This window comes from Pholis gunnellus, assembly GCF_910591455.1.
Source record: "Pholis gunnellus genome assembly, chromosome: 4".
Taxonomy (NCBI): domain Eukaryota; kingdom Metazoa; phylum Chordata; class Actinopteri; order Perciformes; family Pholidae; genus Pholis; species Pholis gunnellus.
In genome coordinates this window covers 17,682,465-17,703,398 of record NC_136530.1, presented here as the reverse complement: position 1 = coordinate 17,703,398, position 20,934 = coordinate 17,682,465, and the positions used below count along the sequence as shown (strand labels likewise).

Here is a 20,934-nt window from a genome sequence, read left to right as displayed (position 1 = left end):
AGAATTTAAAAAGGATCATGACTAGAATCATTTCAAACTCCAGTTGAAACCGGTTTTAACGATGATGTGGTCATAAATGAGCTGGTGCTTGTCCGTGAGCGACCTGGTGATTTCATGGCACTATTATTTATCTGATTCGTATGTATTTAGTGTTGAGTATGGTGTATCTTAACGGACCATTGTGGGAGGGGTGCAATGGTCCATGCTATGTCATTTATGTCCATCAGCGCTGCTCAGTACCAATGCAGGAAATAATGTGCTATTCAGGAAGCAGGGCAAAAAGTAAGTGTCCAACTTTTGAGCCTAACCATACCGTAACAATAGTTTATTTGCTGTAACCACTATATTTTCCCTGAATTTAACCGCTATAGTCACCATGTGCAGATGTGGAAAAATTAGTTACAATTGGACCTAATCTGCAACATCTATTGATGTATTTGCTGATCAACCCAAAATGTTTAGCTGAGGTGAAAGACTGCAGGCAAGAAATTACACATTCAGGTCAAACCTCTGAGCTAAGGAGATAAACAGTTCCGAACTGCACATTGAAGTTTAATAATTTAGTTGACAAGACCGAAGAAACGGCCACCTGTATGTGAAGCGGATTTGTTACTTTGCTAACAGATATCAAAGGCAACAAATAGAATTGAATTGGCCTCATGCCGGCTGGGGACGGCATTGGGCTCAGGAAGGCGCAAAACAGCGATCCGCTCAATAGGCTACTGACTACGAGCAGCATGCTTTGAACTCTGAGCTCTGGCTGTTCACTAACATCTATGATGCCCATCTCAACACCACTGTATGCAATCATAACTGTGGTACACCTGAGGCTACTTAATCCTCTGGGTCATACATTTTCAAGAACCTTCCTGCAGAAGAGCGCTATCATTTACTTGGACAAGTAAATATAGAAGTTTACCATGCTCAACATTCACTGAGTCCTTCCCTGTAAATTAAACTAATGAGCTATAGCTTCAATGACAGTGTGATGATCACTTGTGATAGATGGCACCATGACCTTTCAGATTCAGATTTAATTTTGGAAGCTAAAGTGTCGCGGTCAAGAGGAGGATGAAGAGCGGGGGGGGGGCACATTTACCCCGGGCATGAGTCCAAACACTTAGAGTCTTTTTGGCAGTGGGGACAGTTGTTGATCATGTCAGGGATGTTTTTGCAAACTGACTCTCAAACGCACATCTGATCATCCAAACGTGTTACTGCTGCTGTCGCTGGTCAGATTGGAAGACCTGCAGGGTTGATCATGTCTTTTTGGAGTCCATTTAAAAAACAAAGTTGACACTAAAAGGGGCACTCAACAGATTTTACACTTGAAGATCAGTTTATTTGTCATCGTGAGTACTATCTGGCCTTTGCAAACAGTTGTAGGTCTTCCTGTGGCTCTGGAGACGCTAATAACCATGAAAGCCTGCGTTACTGAGCGGACTTTTGAAAGATATGAGTGTTTACGACGCAGGGAGGGTCTGGTTCTGCAGAGATTGGAAAAATGTAAGACTTTCAAGCGATCAAATCGTTGGGCATCTAAAGACGCATGTATAATTGCAGACTTGGATGTGTGAGTGTTAAAAAAGTGTGCATTTGGAATTTAACACTATATTAAATGTAGGTTTTAATTATCTTGAATAACAGACAACCGTGTTAGTTGAGCTTTCAGTGGACTTCTGTTTTTGCTTAGCGCCAAATTTAAAAAACGTTCCCAGGCATAATTACAACGCCGATGTTGATGTGACTTCTTCAAGTCAGAAACTGCTTATTATGCTTTGATAACTCTGATATGACACGGACGTGGCACAATAAAAGACGCTATGAAGTTGTGTGAGACGTGTCTGGAGCTGGACTCATACGCCGGAGATTGTAAGTCTGGATATCTTTGCCTCTCAAGCTTTGATTTTGACCATCTTGCAAGACTCCCAATTGTGCAATACATATAGAAACAGTGCATATTCTTTTTTTTTTTTTACTTTGCTAATAAACAACCTCAAAACTCTTTAACAAGAGGCTGGAAAATAAGACATGACATATGAGTATTTGCAGTCATTTTAGAGCTCAGCTGCAACGTTAACTTGATTAACTGATTAGTCAGTGGACAGAAAATGAATTAGCAATTGTATTGATAATTGATTAAACGGACATTTTTCACAATTAAATATCCAGACATTCTCCTGTGTCAGCTTCTCAAATGTAGGGATCGATGGGATAGTAAACTGACGTCACCTTGGAGGATCTGGAAATTGTGACTGTTTCAGCAGATGAAGCGATAATGAAAACAGCCCCATAGTCTAGGGCCTAAATATGCTTAGAATAACAAACTAGTGTAGTAAAATATCCAACAACCAAACCAACTAATCATTTCAAATACTATTTTTTTTCAACATTGAGCTATTTTTGAACATAGAAAAGAAACATTTTTTTTTCTCACAGGAAAAGATGGAGGCAGCATGGCAACAGTGTGTTTGTGCATGTGTGTGTGAGGTACCACAATGAGCTAAGAAGATGACTTCCATTCTGTGTATCATTTTCACACACATACACTCACGCGTGCACAATTAGGTTTACAACACGTTGGCGCGCACATTCATGCACACGCGCAAACTCTGGCGTCCTCGTTCCATCTTCATCCATCTCTCTCTCCCCTCCTCTCCCCCCCCATTCTCTCTCTTTCTCTCTCTCTTTATTTTCTCTCTCTCTCTTTCTCTCTCTCTCTCTCTCTCTCTCTCTCTCTCTCTCTCTCTACGGGGGATTGATGGGAGGAGACGCACTTGCTGAATGTGTTTTCCCTGCAGCGGGGTTTACGGTAACGGAGAAGAAGAAGAAGGGGACCGCTCCTCTCTCGGTCACGGATCCGTTCACCCGGTGTGATTTTCATAACCGCACACTGACCTTTCTCTTACCCGGAGTGCCCGCATCTTGGCTTTTTTTTTTTTTACATTGAGGCGGAGTGAGGCGTCTTGCAACGAAACCCACCGACTGAAAACGTTGTGGAACCGACTTGGATTTAAACCGTACCGAGCGATCCTGACATGTGTCTCGCTGCCCGGGTTGATGTGCTCACCTCCTCCGATTTCTGGTCCCGGGGTTACTAAAGATGCTGCTGGTCGCGCGGGTACCTGTCCTGGTTTCACACCGGCTCGGTTCGCCCCGGTAGACTGATCCAGTCCGGTGCAGCGGTGTCCACGGGGGCAACCAGAGTGATTTAAGAAAAAATATAATAAAATAAAAACGGATCCGCCACCAGCAGCTTGCCAGATGGATAACTACTCTACTCTACAACGTAAGGCAACCAGATTGACTCTACCTGCTGCAGTATTCGTCATTCAGTGTGTGTTAATGACCCCTTAATGAATAATCTAAACGACATATAAGGAATCTGTGGTTCATCATCCTGACCGTATTGCATAAAATGACATTTTTTATTATCCCACATATCCTATAGATTTTCTGTCATACACATGATTTTCTCCTGACCATAAATGTTTAATTAGGCTCATGCGACAAATAATGACACTAGTTAATATTTGCAACAACTCCTTTCCCCATAGGCTATATATAATCATTTAGATTCGTTTTCCCACTTTAAAAATGGTCCCTATACATCATTTCATAGACCCTCATCTATGGGCCTCTCAAGCTGTGATGAGCTAATGAAACAGCCATGACTGCAGGAAGAGAGGGAGAGAGAGCGGGGAGTGTGTGTGTGTGTGTGTGTGTGTGTGTGTGTGTTTGTGTGTATGTAAGGATGATATATGGTGCAGTGTCACATACCCTCCTGTATTGACATGTAGCCCCAGCTGTTCTGCTATGATAGCTTCATGCTTTCATATAAGACATTATCACTCACACACACACACACACACACACACACACACACACCTGTTAAATCTAGCAGCCTGAGGTGTTGTAGCTTATTAGCCTATCTTGCCCATTATTTAGCTGTATCAGTCACGCTTGTAATGACAAATGCTTGTTAACCATTCGGCTTAATGCTTTATTGCTGCTGTTATACACCTCTACAAGGTTCAACACTTTTATTGTCTGGATCATAATTTTCGGAGTGATGTGCTGTAATTTTTTTCCGCCCAGCCTTATCACTAAACAGCACACATAGCGAGCGTCTTTCTGACTTGCAGCCGGGGCACTAAAGCAACATGCCAAAAAAAAAGGGCTTCTTCTAATGAAAGGGAATATTTAATCACAATCTTCAATGGAACCTATTTCAAAGCGTCTCCGTCTGTGTTGCCAATAAGATGAGCAGGGGTTTGCAGCCACTGCTAATAGCCGTATTTTGTTCATCATTTTACGAACAGGCCGTGATGTGTTCTCAGTTTTGTTCTCTTTCTTTGGCATCAAAGAGCCCAGAAGTCCAGGTTGTAGTCTGTGTGGACAACATATCATTTTTCAGACACGTAGAGTAATCTGCCTCATTTTCCAAGATGTATACAGTCTGTAAACGTATGCCCTCTGATGGCTTATAGACATGGCAGACTCGCAAGTTACTTTTTGGAGACTCTAAATCGATACTATGTGCTCTCCAGCAACTTTCTAAAAACGTATTGAATTACCTGGTAGAAGTGTGCTCCAGTGGCAACGCAACCAGGTACATTTACTCAAGCTCGGTACAGTTGTGAGGTACTTCAGTGCTGCTTTAAATGTCTACTCCACCACGTTTCATTTATCTGTGGTTAAAATATCCCTCTTATCAAGTTATTTCAGTCTGGAATTGAGTCCCTTAGGTTTTATGTGCTGGAGGAATATATTTCAACCTGCCTTCAACACGAATCGACTTGTTTCAAGAATCTTTGAAACTTTTTCATGATTTTATTGCAGCAATGGCACTTTGTTCTTTAATGATTCAAAATACAGACACTCATGCCTAAATCATATTTTAAATAAGTTAGTTTAAATGAAAAATAAGGTTTTTAGGAGTTCATCTTTTATAGAAATGTCTTTATCCATAAGAAATATGAATATAAAATCCTATACATAACAGCATTTGGGTCAATGTCTTTTTCTCTATACTTTAAGTACATTTGCTGATTATACTTCTGTCCTTTCATTTCAGTTTGGACTTTTACTTGTAATGGGAGACACTGAGCTCCGTCTTCCACCCTGCTGCACTTGTCATGAGTATTTGTGGTATTTAGGAAGCTGTTCGGATGCCAGCTGTTATTAGCAGTGTAGCTAGTCCACTGATTGATCAGTCAATCGACAGAAAAGTAATCCGCATCTATTTTGATGATTGATTCACTGTTAAAGGATCTCTGGGATATAAAACATATATTTTGGGGTTTTGGACTGTTTGTCCGGTGAATCATTTTGAAGAGGTAACGTCGGGCTTCAGGAGACTCTGACTGTGATTCTTCAGTATTTTATGACATTTTATAGACCAAACTGATTATTGATTGACCAGGAAAATAATAATGAAAGTAGGATGCAATTGCAATTCTTTTACACTGTACCCATTTCAGTCTAGCTACAGCTGTGCTCGCTCGTCCGAGTCCTCTTATGTCTTATGTCTAAATTGCAGTCAGCACCTCTAGTGTTGAGAGGAATGTAAGAGGCTTCAGATGCAAGACACGATAAACGCATTAACATTTCCTCTTCAAAGAGCAAACTTGTAGGCCGCTCTCTGTGCTGCTCCACTGTAGCTCTGACAGGACACTGCTGTTCCTGCCGCTGCTGCCGATGCTGCTGGTTGCCTAGTGACTGTATCCATGGAATCGGCTCCCATCGCCATGGTGACGGGCCAAGGGAAAGAGACCCAGTGAGGGAAGGGGGACAGAGATACCAGCTCCTCTGCAGTGTGTGTGTGTGTGTGTGTGTGTGTGTGTGTGTTCTGATGATGAGGATGAAATGTGATGTTACTGGGGGGGGGATAAAGAGTCTAGTTGGATTAATGAAGCCACAGAAAACGGTCTCTGACGGTCGTGTCTTTGCCACAATGTGACCAAGAAATGCTCTTTGGAGCTTCGAAGACTGAGACGGCTCAACATGGAGGCAAAGTATTGAGGATATTTTCACAGAACGTTCATTGTTTGGCACAATCTGAACTTATAGATGGATAGAGTGATGAATATATATGGCAACAATTGGCTGATTGATTTTTTATACGATAGAGATGAGAGATAATAGATTAATCATTGAAGCCATTTCTTAAGCAATACACTTTAAAAATGATGTAATTCCATCTTTTCCAATAGTAAACATGTCAGCTTTTTCCCCTGTTTTATATCATCATAAACTGAATATATTTTGGTTTTTGACCTGTGTCTGGACTCAAGAAGATATTGCAAGGCATCAACTTCAGCATTTTTATGGACACTTTCAGTAGTTTCTGTATCAACAATCAAGAAAATGATGCTCAGATTAACCGATATAATGAAAACTATCGTGAGTTACGGGCCACTTTTCAAGTTTCAAAACATTTTTCTGAGAAGAGATTGTGATATTTTATATTCTGTCATAAGTCCTTTGTAACTTGAGTTCCATCTGACCAAAGCTGCAAACATTTCACAGCCATTTAAGCCTATACGGGGATGGCATTTTTGTCAGATTTTGGATGATGGACTTGAAGCATTGCGCCATGTTTAGGCAGAAAACACACACTTACAATGTCATGCAATGTTGCTGCACTTTCTAAAACCTCCAAATCCATGTTAGGGAACCTTTGCAGGGTGTTTAGAGAAGCAGAGAGGAGAGGAGAGGAGGACGAACAGACAGAAACATTATGCTCTTGGTCACGGCACGTACTGTATTGTAGATTCGCACGGGCTGCATGTTGCAAGCTGGTCTCTCACAGGATAAATTCATCTCATCCATTTTGTTAATTTAGAAGGTTTAATGTGACTTCTTCTTTTCTGCGAGTACCGACTCATGTGAGAGCATCCGTTCTGTCCCTTCTCCAGTCTCCGTGACAGTGTTGCCATGGTTGCATCATGCACATTGTTCTCTCCAGGGTGACATAATTCTTTGGCTCGAATAAGAGAGAATGGACGGCCCTGTACAGTCTAACAGAAGGATTGTACTTCATCCAATGCTAACGTTGCTATTGTTGCTCTGGCTGTTCTTTCTATACTACAACATGTATTCAAGTTACAATTCTGAAAAAAACTCAGTGAAAATGATCTTTTCGACAGTCTATTGACATCGTGCCAATAGTTTCAATGTCTATATCTGTGGAATATGTCACAGACATGAAACACTTACCATTTATTTTTAACTAGACACTTCCTGTTCCCATTTCAAAAGAAGTTTTTTTGAGGACAGGATCCCTTCATTTGTTAACACACACGACTTTTATTCCTGAAATATTGGCAGGACAGCTCCATAAATTAATACCATGCATTTAACTGTACAACATTACTATTATTTACAAATGAGAAAAAGCTTCTTAACTATTTAACGTCTAACATAAATATAAATTATAAATGAAATGGCCATTATGAAATGTAAACTATGTAGAAACAAAGGGCAGTAGCAGTCACTTTTTTTGTTGTTGGTCTGATATAACAAGACTTTTGAAGATATCATCTTGGGCTCTGGGAACATATCATACATTTTATGACATTTTATAACCAAAATGATCAGTCAATTAATAATTAAAAAAACAACAAATAAATCATGCAGCCCTATTTCTTATATTAATTTGAACAGTTTGCATTGCATTTTAATTGATTAATTACTCATATGTTGCATCGTAGTTGAACTTAGATTTTATTTTTAATTCAAATTGGAATACATACCAGAAATATTATTTCTGCAGCATTGTTCAGAAGTCTTTTAACAATCTCCTATATTGTCATTGTTCTTATATTATCACTTTTTCCCCCGATGTTTTGAGTGGTTCTGAGCCAAAGTTGTACCCTGAAGTTCGAAATGCCCGTTGCAGCAGTGTCATGTGATTCCACAGGCTTCACTTCAAGATCCAGTGTGCAGCTGTGGCTCAGCAGGCATCTTTCTTGTGATACAGTGACGGGACAGGTCACAGAGCTCCTTGTATTTCTCTGCCACACAAAAAGTCTTTCCTTATCCATCGTGACAGCTGCAAGAACACCAAAAAGGACCTGTCACCGACAAGGAGGAAGTCAAGCAAGGCTATTGTAGCTATGTGTGCCGAGTTAGGGGTCCATTTCTGAGGTAATGCAGCTTCTCGGGGGACAGCGGTGGGGCAGCATGGCAACATATGTGCCTCACTGCTGTTTCATATAGAACATACAAGGAGCCGCTGCTGGGATTCACATAATGTGGCGGCAGTATGTTTTGCACTTGTACGTTGATAATGGACAAATTAACGGTTTGGCAGAAACCATAGGTAACCATGCAGTTGTTAGACAACCTGGCAGGACTGTAGCGAGGTGTTTAACACTGTGCGATAGGCTCAGTGTGTGTGTGTGGATAGCTGAGTCTTTCACACTTGTCCAATGTGTCTCACAGTGTGACCCAGTGTTTCTGCTGAATCGGCAAGGTTTGTTTGTGTACGTGTGTGCAGTTTTATTTACCCCCATGGCCTACAGGACAAGGTTTCTCTTTCCACCCATGACCCCATTTTTAATGCCTCAAGTTTTCACCACTCAGAGAGAAATCGTCACGTGACTCTAGTTGGGGCATCATATATAGTAGTATAGCCAATAGTAGTATAGCCAATGATCCTATAGGTTGGGAAATCTATTTTCTGCTTGTTTCACTTTTTCGCAAACATGTCATGAAAGGCAGTGGTTTATAGTGACAGGAAGTTGATTCAAAGAAAGTCATGCATGGTGCTCAAGACAACATTTTGCAGGACATCAAGTCTCCTGAACAAGAAGTCTTTACATTTGAACAACCGTTATTGGTAAAATAGCCGTAACATCACTGTAAGGCACAGGACTTCTGGGTTTAAGCCCAAAACTTGTCCGTGGCTGCTTTCAGACATGCATGACACCTTTCTGGGAAATGTGCACTGTCTCCAGTCCGGTCATAAATCATTACCAAGGTACCGCACTCAGCTTTGACTGATAGCTGTGTTCTTATTCCAGCTTTCTGTTCGATGGAAACCACAAGCTTTGCTTCAAAGTAGATGGTGAACTAAAATAACTCCTATCAAAGCTCTAAAATTAGCTCAAAGACAGCATTGAAACAAAGCGATCCCCTTTCTGGTTTCTCACACCCTGTTATAGAGGAAAAAACTAAATTAAATCGTTTTTATTGCAGTGCAAGTGTGTTTATACAGCAGACAAATACTGTAGCTGACTGTGATGTTTGCAAAGTCAGTCCCTTGTAGAACACAGCTGTCCACTCTTAGATTTAACTTTAAGTTTGAGTGGCAGTTTCGTCCTGGGTGCAAAAACGTTGTCGCAGTCTATTGAAAACATCTTAGCTGTCAGGATGCCCACTACAGATGCTTTAAATCATGTAAAAAGTCAGTACTGCGTCTGATATAAGTAAAAAATTGTTCGCTTTCCCAAAACATGTGCCAAGTCGGAACTGATCCAGTGATTCCTGGAAATGGGATGCAAAGTGTGACAGTCTCGCAGGAGGAGGCTGGTCTGCCTGCATCCTTTGCTGGTTGGTCCACGTGTTGCCGTGGGCGACCCAGTCTCCTCTTATTGGGACAAAGGCCTCTGGTCTAAGGTCTTTGTTCGAGGACTCTGAGTACGGGAGACAGAGAGCGACCCTAGGGCCTCTGTTAGAGTCTTTAAGATCCTCTCATCCGTCATAGCTTTTATCATGGAGGTAATTTGAAGCTATTGAGTCTATTAATAATGACCAGGTTATTGTAGCGGAAATAGCCACGGCCTCCATAAATGAAAGAGCACAGATGAGATGGGAAAACGTGTGTTTAGAACTAGTAGCATTCTCAGTTTTCCTTAGCATTTTGGGATAATTGTGAGCAGAGAGACAAATAAAGGCAGCGAAGAAGAATAAGTTGAGAGCAAGAGAGTAATCGCTCTAAATCCACAGCATCTGCCTCCTGTCCTGCTCTGTCTGTCTCGCCTCAGCTGTCGTGGGCTATCAGACAGGAAGAGACGTGAGGGATGGCTCGTCTCAGTGGAAGCCGGGGTTCGCTGCTCTTCGCCATTTCATCATCTCAATAAGACAGCTTTTTCCTCTGTAATCACCATATCTCCTCGTTTATGTTTAGGTTCTTCCTTAAAGGGGAAGTCTGGCATTTTTCTAACTTTTTGTTACTGTCAATAAATCCCTGGACAAGACCAAAAAACATAACAGCACTCTGTTCAGCAGCCATGTGGCTCTCAGTCCCAACCCAACATTTATAAATGGCAGTGGTAAAAGAAGTACTCACATCTTTTACTTAAGTAAACGTAGAAATAGCACAGTGTAGAAATACGTTGTTACATGTAAAAGTTCTGAATTCAAAGCTTAAGTGAAGTAAAAGTATTAGCATCAAAATATACTTAAAGTACCAAAAGTAAAAGGAATCATTGTGAAGAATGGTCCATTTCAGAATAATGCACATTATATTATTGGGTTAAAGAGTGATTATTGATGCATTAATGTGTTCATCACTTTCATGTTGCAGCAGGTAACAGTGCGGCTAATTGAATTACTTTATTTCAATCAGGAAAGGGGGGGCAGGGTACACCCTGTACAGGTCGCCACACTATCGCAGTGACAACACATAGAGGCAGACAACCAGTCACGCTCACCTGGGCAATTTAGAGTAGTCAAGTTACCTAAGCTGTACGTCTTTGGATTGTATGAGGAAGCCGGAGAACCCGGAGGGAACCCACAACTCCCCCCGGGCTCCTCTTGCTGTGAGACAACAGTGCTAGCCACTACACCACCTTGCAGCGCTAGTTACTTTCCAACACTGATAAATAGCTCATAATTCTACAGTTACATTTTTCATAAAGGCTAGATAAGTTTCAAAAACAAGCCGGAGTTTGAACGTTACTCATTGAGGACTATTTTCAGCTGCAGATTTGGTGCACTAGTGAGTATTTCCATCAGCAGGACGGTGTATGTGGGGTCGACTGAAAATAAACTGTGTGTTGTTGATAATGAAGGAAAATGTCACTCAGTGCAACAATGTGGCTCGTTGATGTGTTTTTAACAACTATGGCACAGAGGAATAAGATATTTCAGGCTTTAATACCCACAATACAACACTTATTAATAAGGATGTAGATTATGTTTTTTTTTGTTGATTTGATTGTTTAATATTGCATTCATGAGGATTTTTTGTCTCGCTGACATTGGTAGTCCACCACTGCTTAGTATAAGACAGGGAGCGAGAGTGAGGTCATCTGCTTTGCCCAAACTGAGCTGCTTCCACCAGCAGCATCAGAAGGGGAAGTGGTGACTTGGCATGGTGCCACTTCCTTTTAGGCTCAGAGGAGGGAATTTATGTTCCACCCTCTCTTCAGCAGCAGTCAGTAATGAATGAGTTGACAGCAAGGAACTCCTCAAACCACTTGCTTTTCCCCAAAAGAAAGAATAAGAAATGCCTCAGCCAATAGCAAACAGCAATAATGGACCTTTTTTGATTTGTCATAACAGGAAACACTCAGGTGTGACTAATAACATTAATGGAACAGAGCCATCATTAAACAGCTTTGTCCCACCTGTGCTTTGACAAGTGTCTGCCGGAGAATTTTTCTATTGTTACGTGTTAATGTCAAAAGGGTTTATTGTTATTTTAGAGAAAAGAAGATAATACTTTGAAATAATACGTGACATTTTAATGATATATTTGGCTCCACACGCCGCTCTTTGGCTTAGAGTTTAGCACAGCAGATCAAACAGTCCTTACTATACTATTACTAATGGAAAGCATACAATGTGAAAGCGCTGTGAGACACGACAAGACGAGCCTCATTTTCTCTCAGTAAACACGATCTGGATGATGCTCCATTTAATGATTCTCTTCCTTTCGTGAGTTTGTCTCGGGGATGAAATGTGGTGCGGTAATTTTGTTTGACAGTGTTTTTTCTTTACATTTGAGAGCAAAGTCCCCCAGCTCACTGTAGGCACCGATGTGTGGAGAATGTTAATAGACACGTGAGAGCATTAGACCGGTGTGTGTGCGCGCAACATACTGTGTCACTGTGTGTGTGTGTGTGTGTGCCCATCCATGAGTGTAGAGCAGCATGTGACTATATATATATATATGTTTGTGTGTGTGTCCAAAGCATTGCTGCTTAATGCATCATTGACTTCCTCTTCATCTCCACTCTTTCATCTTTGTCTTCTTCTTCTTCTTTATTGCCTTCTTTCCTCTTCTTGTTGACTCTCGGCCCGTAGCGTAGAGTATGGCCCAATCCCAAAGTTCCCTCTAAGGCAGACCTGGGCATCTTACGGCCTGCGGGCCACATCCGGCCCTTTGTGCGTCCCTGTCCAGCCCGCGTGAGGCCAATCATAAATTACAAAATAAATTAAAAAAATATCTATGTCGTGCGTGCAATACAACTGTGCTGCTTTTATTTTGAAAAGTGTTATTTATGGACGTATGTCCGTGCGTAACCTGTGAGTGAAGGTGTAGCGACAAGTGATGACCGGTTACCCCCGAGATGTCCGCTCACGCTAAAAAAAGAAAAGTTGATGACGAATGCCGTGTTTTCAACAAGACATGGACTGCCAAGTATTTCTTTACAGAAATTAAAGGTAAAGCCGTGTGCTTAATTTGTGGTACACAGGTTGCTGTGTTTAAAGATTATAATTTGAATCGCCACTACACGACGAAGCACGAGGATAAATACCGGAATCTGTCTGATGAAGAGCACGCAAGGGAGGCTGATGCGTTGATGGTAAAACTGCAAACCCAACAAGGACTTTTTACCAAACTTCACACCCCCAGAGATAAAATAATATTAAAAATAAATTAATATTAATATAATATTAATATTAATAAATTAATAAAAAAATAAAAATAAATTGCAGTGATTCAATGATTGTTTTTGTTTTCTTATTTCAATTTCACATAGCCTAATATAAATATTTAAGGATTAAGAGTTTAAATAAAACCATCAAAAGCAATCTGCTTTTGTATAAAGTCAAGTTAGGTTAAATTAAATTATTATTATTTATCTTACGGTATATCAAAAATAATATTGAGCAAAATTTAATTGAAATATTGTCGATGTGGCCCTCCAGCAGTGCTCGGGTTGCTCATGCGGCCCCCGGTAAAAATTAATTGCCCACCCCTGCTCTAAGGCCTAAAACCCTGAACCCTCGGAGACTTACTAATGTCACCTGGTAAACGGTTGAGTGTGAGAGGTTGTGAGGGCTTGAAATGGTGTAAATACGAATGGGACAGCACTTTGCTTCAACATATCACGTTACAACTGTGGGTATTTATTTTATACTTTGTACTCCCTGATTTGAACGTCTTCCAGGCTCTTTCCTCACAAGATGAGAGGTAATTTCAAATAATCTAATTACTCATTTTTGTCAAACAGCTTCAATGACAAAATGAAATGATTGATGAATAAATCTGTGTAATATAATCTCTGCTTCCATTCCTCTGATTTCATGTGTTTTCATGTTCCATCTTTAATCCTTAATGTTTCTGAGTAAATGTAATTTGCCAGGCTAAACACCCATGTGCTGCAACTTTTTTTTTACGTCTCCATGCTTCCACTAATAGCCCCTGTTTAACATCACATTGCTATAAATTGTGGGTAATTCCCTTTGGGCAAACTTACGGAAAGGGTTCACAAAGGGCTCAAAATGTCTTTGAGAAAGAGAGAGAGAGAGAGAGAGAGAGACGTCAAACACTCAATGATTTGACAGTGGGACAGAACTAAACCCTCACGCCTCAAAGTCTGTGAGTGTGGAGATTGGGATTGGGCCTATATCACATCAGTATATGTAGGCCAGCCCCCACAGGTCTTATGGGCTCTATAGGTGTCTATTTCAGTGCCTGCATGGCAGCTGTAGCATGGCAGCCTGTCCTGCTGCCTCTGCCTGTTGACTGTGCACCTATACACTACATAGTTTTCAGTCAGGGATCCCATGTGATTGAACATTGTGCTTTCTTTACACAAATGCCAGATATTGGTTTTTGGAAGCAATCAAGAACAGCACTTACCAACCTTTTGGGTTTAAAAAAAATGTATTAATCATCTCACAACACCTCAGGTTCATCTTGTGACACTTGTTAGGGGTCACAACCCCTAGGTTAGGAACCAGTGTTCTAGAATTGTTTTTAACGTTAGCAAAAAAAATGCACTTTTTCATTGAATTTTCTGTTGTTTTGTAAGCTAGGATACCCTGGTATTATCCATGTGTAGTGGCACTGAATGGGATGGGATAAAGATTGGCGTAGAAATGGATTATGTATTGATGGACGGAGAGATGGAAGCATGATGACACATGTTGGTTTAAATTGTTTCATAATGGATTGCCGGCTTTTATCTCAAATATTTAGTTCCACAAAAGCTTGAAGGCTTATCCGATGCCATAACAATGCCCCAGAGTCTATGAATGCTATGAGAGAGAATTTTTCAACTCTGGAAAAGTTATCACGATGACCATCTTTTTTCTCATTTGGATATAGGTTACCCCACATTGGCATGTAATTCTCCATTGAGGTAGTTGGTTTAAAAGTCTGAACCACATATAAGGACGCTTAAGCCATTAGAGAGAGGAAGACAGAGAAACGGAGAGAGGTGGAAGGGTGGGGGAGTGACACACAGCAAGTACAGACAGTATCACAGCGCATTTGTGGCAATGACGTATTGTTCCTTTTTAATTATGAGAATATTCGCAACTTAAGTGTGAAGATTCAGAGTTAATTGTTCCCGCAGTAGCACAAACTTTATTCCTCATTAGTTTGACAAAGAACAATGCCTGATTTGTGTTTCTTTTTAATGCGCTCTGAATCGTGATGGCGGAGTTCGACGGTGTCCAGGTATGTGGGAGTGAAGTGTCTCACCCTTGACTGACTGGCCTGAATTTGCCTTGTGATGCCCACGTCGCTGTGGCGATGGCATCGTGTTAAAACCTTTTGTGTCGTGACCAGTGGGCTCAACACATAGTCATGGAGCTGCCTCCTCACTCCGACTGGTCTCCCACTGTCTCTCTCTCTCTCTCCGTCCAGACAGGAAAGGTGTCTGTGGTCTGTTGGCGCTGATGATAACTGGTGGTGACTGCTGCTGATATGGAGGTGAAAAGATTGTTCTGATGTTTCCAATTATGATGATGATGCTGATGATGCATCACCTCTCCAACATTCATCAGAATCAGTCAAGCGGTGTAGCTGTGACTGCCCTTCAGGTGAATCAATGTTTTCTTTTAAAGGTGTGAAGATGAATATGTACTTGCTGTGCAAGTTGTCTATGGTCAGTTAAACCATGCTAGTCAGGTTAGCCCGGCCCATATATCTGGCAGAATAGTGGTCACAAATGACAACAACTCAAAGGCATTCCCATATCAATAAGATCTCCTGGTAGGGAGCAATATCCTTTGTCATCATAGCAACACTGGTTATATCTACTACATCAAAATTAAAAAGAAGACATTTTAACCAGTCAATGTAAGGAAAATAAAAGAAATCATGTGTAAAAAACAGATTGGGTCAAAAGGGCCTTTTTTAAGGCCTTTGTGCCATTTGATAGTGAGGGTTGAGAGATGACAGAAAATGTGCAGTGAGAGGAGACATGCCATGCAACAAAGGTCCCCAACAGGACCCCATGTTGGGATTAAATGGTCAGCATCTTAAACCCCGAAGTCACCCCACCGATTGTCCCATACCCCGTCAATACTCCAGAAACAACAATTCTCTGACATTTGCTCTTTGGATCCGCACATCCCAGCTACTGCACTTTCACGACTACTTTCTCTCCATATGCACTTTTAAATGTGGGCTATGGCCATCAATGTACGCAATACTGCTGGTGTGCTGGAAGCTGTGCAACTTGTGCACTCTTACATCTGGTAAGAATGCTCATAGACTCATATACAAAATATTGTCCAGTACACATCAGCTGACATATTTTACCACACACATTGTACACCTAGACTCACTAAGTTGTCAGTCCACAGAATTACAAAATGTTATAAATTGGCTGTTGAAATGATTTCCATTCCCAGTCCATTTTCCTCACCTGAGGGACTGGTTCAGCAGCGCTGCATAAAGCTGTCAAAATGGTGCTCTTAGCCAGGCCTTTTTAATTAGTGTTTTATGGTAATTTGGGGCAATTGAGTCCCCCGGTTACCATGGCAACTGCTCACAGTGCAATTTCCACGGACTGTTAAGGAAGGCTTTAGGGATCAAAACTCACTAAAGGGTGTTTATGCAAATGGAGGCTGTCGTGCAGTCAGAGAAAAACATTTTTAAAAACCCTGAAAAAACCCAAACTAGCGGGCGGAGTTTGCTTCAGGAGAGGCTGCGTTACTTCACGGGTTCGATTCCTGCAGCAGATAGTGTGCTTCAGCGTTGAGGTGGCCTCGAGCAGGACAGTGAACCAGACACGCCTCTAAGGACAAGGGCATGAGGTGAAAGATATCAATGCAGAGATGAACAGCCACAGCATCTTATCTGTTTTCATTTAGAAAAGAGGCAGAGAGGGGACGAAGAAGGAGGGAGCAGACGATAGAGGGCTGACAGAGGCAGCAGCAGGTGATAGATGGAGCGAACGCATGGATAGAGATCCAGACAGTCATGCACAGCTATCAGCTGGCAGTAAAAAAGAGAGATTGACTCCTCGCCAGGGCGGAAGAGAGAGAATGAGAGAGAGAGAGGGGGATGACAGAAAGATAGAGAGGTTGTTCCAGATAGCAGCAGGTTTCACAGTGTGTACAGAGAGAGTTTTTCAGGTGAAGGTGAACCGTTCTATTGCAATCAGGACGCTGTGTATTCTGTATTCATCACGCTGTAAGGGAAGAAAAGTGGACTTTAAGTTACATAAGGGTTCAGCCTTGGTTTAGGATTTAAACCATGACTAGGTTATGTTTTTAAAAAACCAACAGACTATAGCTGGTGAAGATAGTGGAGCATTCTCCCCCAGGAGACCAAAACGGAGCTAAAAGAGAGTAAATATTGAACTTGAATTTGTTGGGTGGCCAGAAACAGAAAGTCACACATTTAGATTAATGCTAATGTTATTCTGCGTATGCAAGATGGGTAAATACAGTAGGCATTGCGTCACAGGCGGGACTGAAGAGCGATGTTCCCTTTTAAGATTTTACCATTTGAATTCTTTTTAGAGGCCTGAAGTAGTGAAACTATCTAGTATTTCACAATAAAAGTGGAAAGCTGAGTCCGAAGTCACGTTGGAAATCCACTGGTTCAAACCTCATGTGCTATATGGATTGGAGAGTTAAACATGGTCGACACTGTAAAGCGATGTGGATCAGTCTGTACTCGAGGACAAAGGGTTCATACTCAGTCTTCCAAATGTTGAACCAAATTAACCTAAAACTTGTAATAACTAGTGTCACTCTGTTCTTAGTATGATCTATGAATAGTTCAAAGCTTCTGGGTCAAAAGCTGTCAGACATGACACTGTAATAGTAGATATGTGTGTCTTCTATTGCTTTTCTCTCCTCGGGGCTCTGCGCGTTGGACAAGCAGCTGGCTCACCAGCACCGCAAGGTGACCTCAACCCGCTAAATAACACACAAACAGACACATACACGCCCACAGAAACACACTCTTACAGACTGACATTGACATCCAGATTCACTTTAAAGGCCTCATTGTCCGTCCTGTCTTCTTTCAGATTAGTCATCAATAGTAATCCAAATTCCCGTTCATGTGATGATGTTTTCTCATCCATGTTTGGTTATAAAACTACAAATGAACACAGTGAGTAGTTAGTTAGTTATTTTCATCACTAGCTTTGTCTTCCTCAGAGGGTGTTTGTGTGATCAACAGACATACTGTGTATGTGTTTTAAAGCGTAATTTGCCTTCGCACAAAAACCGTAAACCTTTTTCTGCATGACGCTGAAGACGCTGGCGGAAACATCTTAAATATCTTCAAGTGTGTTTTTCAGTTCAGTCGGTCACCTCCGAAGATTTGGTTATGAGCACACCTGACCACACTTATGAGCATAACATTTGTGATATAAGTACTGCGGTGGCAGATGGACAAAAAATGTTTTGCTCAGCCCTGTGTACAGAACACATCTGTCCAATATCTAAATGTGAAAGTTGATATTGGACAGTTTGTCCTAGTTGGGACTATTACAGAAACAGATTAGTAAAACGAGGATTAGTTCATCCGTTTCTTTTATTTTCTTACATGTGGAACTGTATCCATAGGGCTCACGGTGTAATAAAGAAATGTCTAAAGTGCTCTCGTATTAGGTTTTAGCAATTATTTTCTCCAAGAATAACCATCCAAAACACCACTAAAGTAGCTGGTGAGCTGGCAAGTCACAACGTGTTGCACATGCATTATAATCAAAAATGTACTTAGCAATGTTTTCTAATAGTTATAACAGTAATGTCTATTTTGAACATGACCTGTAGATTGCAGACCTCTAATTTATACATTGCACAGCACTAACGAGGTCACCGTGAAGATAGGAATGTGTCTGTCATGTGCTCGATTAAGGAGTTTGGTCAACGTGAAAAGTTTTTAGTTTAGCAAAATGCCGAGTATAGTTGTTGTTTACTTTTTCTCCTGGCAAACTGATGATTAAGACCGGAACACACAATCTGCTGAGATTTCCTCGTTCTCAAACAGAAGATGATAACTTCATCTTTCCAATGAATCCCCTCCGAGAATTAAAAAATGGATGTAGATCGAGACGCTCCCGTGGAGAGGAAGAAAAAAGTGCTAGATTTAAGATGGCTTCCCTTTCTGTCTCTTGGTAGGGGTTGGGGTGGAGGAGGAGAAAAAAAAGTTAAACACAGAGACAGACGGAGCAAGAGAAGCCTGAAAGGGAAGAGAGAGAGAGGACAGAAAGAGGAGATGTGCCGGGGCGTCTCAGGCAGATCTGGGCCACTGAGCACAACCCTGTAAGAACAGAGAGGAGAAAAAAAGAAAATACTGGCCTGGAAACAGGAGAGAGAGAGAGTGGGAGAGAGAGAGAGAGCGAGAGAGAGAGAAAGGGGGGGAGCGATAGAGACGACAGAAGGAGAGTAGAGGCTCAAATAAAGTCTCTCTGTGAGCTTTGCAGACACTGAGGAACAGTTGGATGAGGGAAGCCTTTAGATGAAAAATCAAATAAGTCGGTCTGAAGATGTTTGTGAACAGCCAGTTGACTGTCTGTTGATGAAGACAATAACATTGACACCTAATACAGTTTTATAGTTCCTCTGATATTTAAAGGGTAATTCCAACGTCTTATAACTGATCCTGTGTTTTTGTTTGTTTGTTTTTGACATTTTTTTTCTTTCAAAGCAAAGGCACGACCCTTGGTACTCACTGATGGAAGAAGTATTCAGATCCTTTACTGAAGTAGATCTGCCATTACATTAATGTCAAACTTCTCCATTATAATTAATGGTCCTGCATTTAAAATCCTACTTGAATACAAGTATAGAAGTACAATTAAATGTAGTTAACATTTCAAAAGTCTACATGCTTCAAAGCAAAAACGTCAGTGTGTAAGCAGTATTTCAGCTCCTGGTTTAACGACCTCTACTGTTTGTTGGTCAGTGGTGCCCAACCTATGGGTCAGGCCCCTCCAAATGCCCGCAGTGAATTTTGAACATTATATTCCTGCATTCTGGTGAATTGTTAAGCGTCAAACACAAAATTTCGATGACAATGAAAAATATACAGATAAAATTTAATATAATGCACTAAGGCTCAAATATTTATTCTCCTGTAAATCATAGATCTTTCATTTAATGTTACACCTCAACACACATGTAGACAAGATTTACTCTTCCCACCTCTTTTGTGTCTTTTGTTTGGGGAAGTGACCTCTTTAATAAATGTGCACGACCATCACTTATTCGCCCTCAATGGTACATTCATTTATTTGATTCCAGTCATGCACCCCTGGACTTTAATAGCCCACTCTGCCGATATGGTAGTTTCTGACAGACAAAGTTTAGAGCAGCAGATGTACACTGCTCTACGCCTCTGTCTTTATTGCAGAAGTAGAAAGACAGAAAACACTTCTGATCAGGCATGAATCTCACCATTGTGTGGCTTTTTGTCCACACAAATAATAACTTCACCACCAAGTGCCGCTCACGGCCGCTTCCCCAATATTTTCAGTGGAAGGCCTCCTGGAGTCTTTTGACAGTCCCAAACAGAGCAAAGGTGTCAATGAGCTAATTGATAAGTAAATGAATCCTTTCAGGAATACTCTCGTTAGCTGACAGACGCAAACACAAAAAGCCCTGCAATATCCCAGATATGTTCGTCTCTGTCGGCACGACTCTCTGTCACGCTGCCTCTCTCCGCCTGACTGCTTGTTTATTTGTCTTTATTGCGTTCTATTTATACATCCCACTGTTTGTCCGTCTAACTTTCTCTCTGTCATTTGTTGGGATTTGTCACAACTTTCCAGTACAGACTGGGACCGGAGTCTCGGGTTTTAGGTAACACTGGTTTGACCTATTTGTTGTATTTGTTCATTTGCGCATCTGAGCGGAATTGATTCCCACATTTTGGGTGCAGGTGAGTTGTCAGCTGCTCTGTGTTTTGTTGTGTCAGTCGAATTGTTATTTTTAGTGTCAGTGATGTAAGGGGTCATTGAGTTTTACAGAAATGCCACCTGGAGCCACTGTGGCAGACGGATCGGACAGGCTGCGAGTGTGAAAAACGCCCCGGACCGTGATTCATTGAGAGTTGAGTGCTTTTTCCTTGAGACTTTGTTCTCACCAGGAAAAATAAAGCATTGGTCATTTGTTTAAATACGGTGATATTTTCTTCTAACTTTGTGAGCAATTCCCTCAGTAGCATAGGTGGATGGCTCCACTCAACGAGTACGCACAAAGGCTACTATGCTCACCGCGCGGCTCGTTGCAGTATTTTCTGAAACGTCAGAGGGCGTGCAAACAAAATGTAGT

At 41.3% G+C, this 20,934-nt stretch overlaps 1 protein-coding gene across 1 annotated transcript in view; it reads left to right on the top strand.

Annotated features, from left to right (window-relative positions):
- Window positions 1-3,264: 3,264 nt before the first annotated feature.
- Window positions 3,265-20,934, top strand: part of lrrc7 (leucine rich repeat containing 7) — a gene marked incomplete at both ends in the record, with an annotated part of 59,820 nt that continues 42,150 nt past the window's right edge. The window contains one exon of the mRNA XM_079157230.1: window positions 3,265-3,289. Within this exon, the coding sequence (XP_079013356.1) occupies window positions 3,265-3,289 (25 nt within the window). The remainder of the gene's footprint in view (window positions 3,290-20,934) is intronic.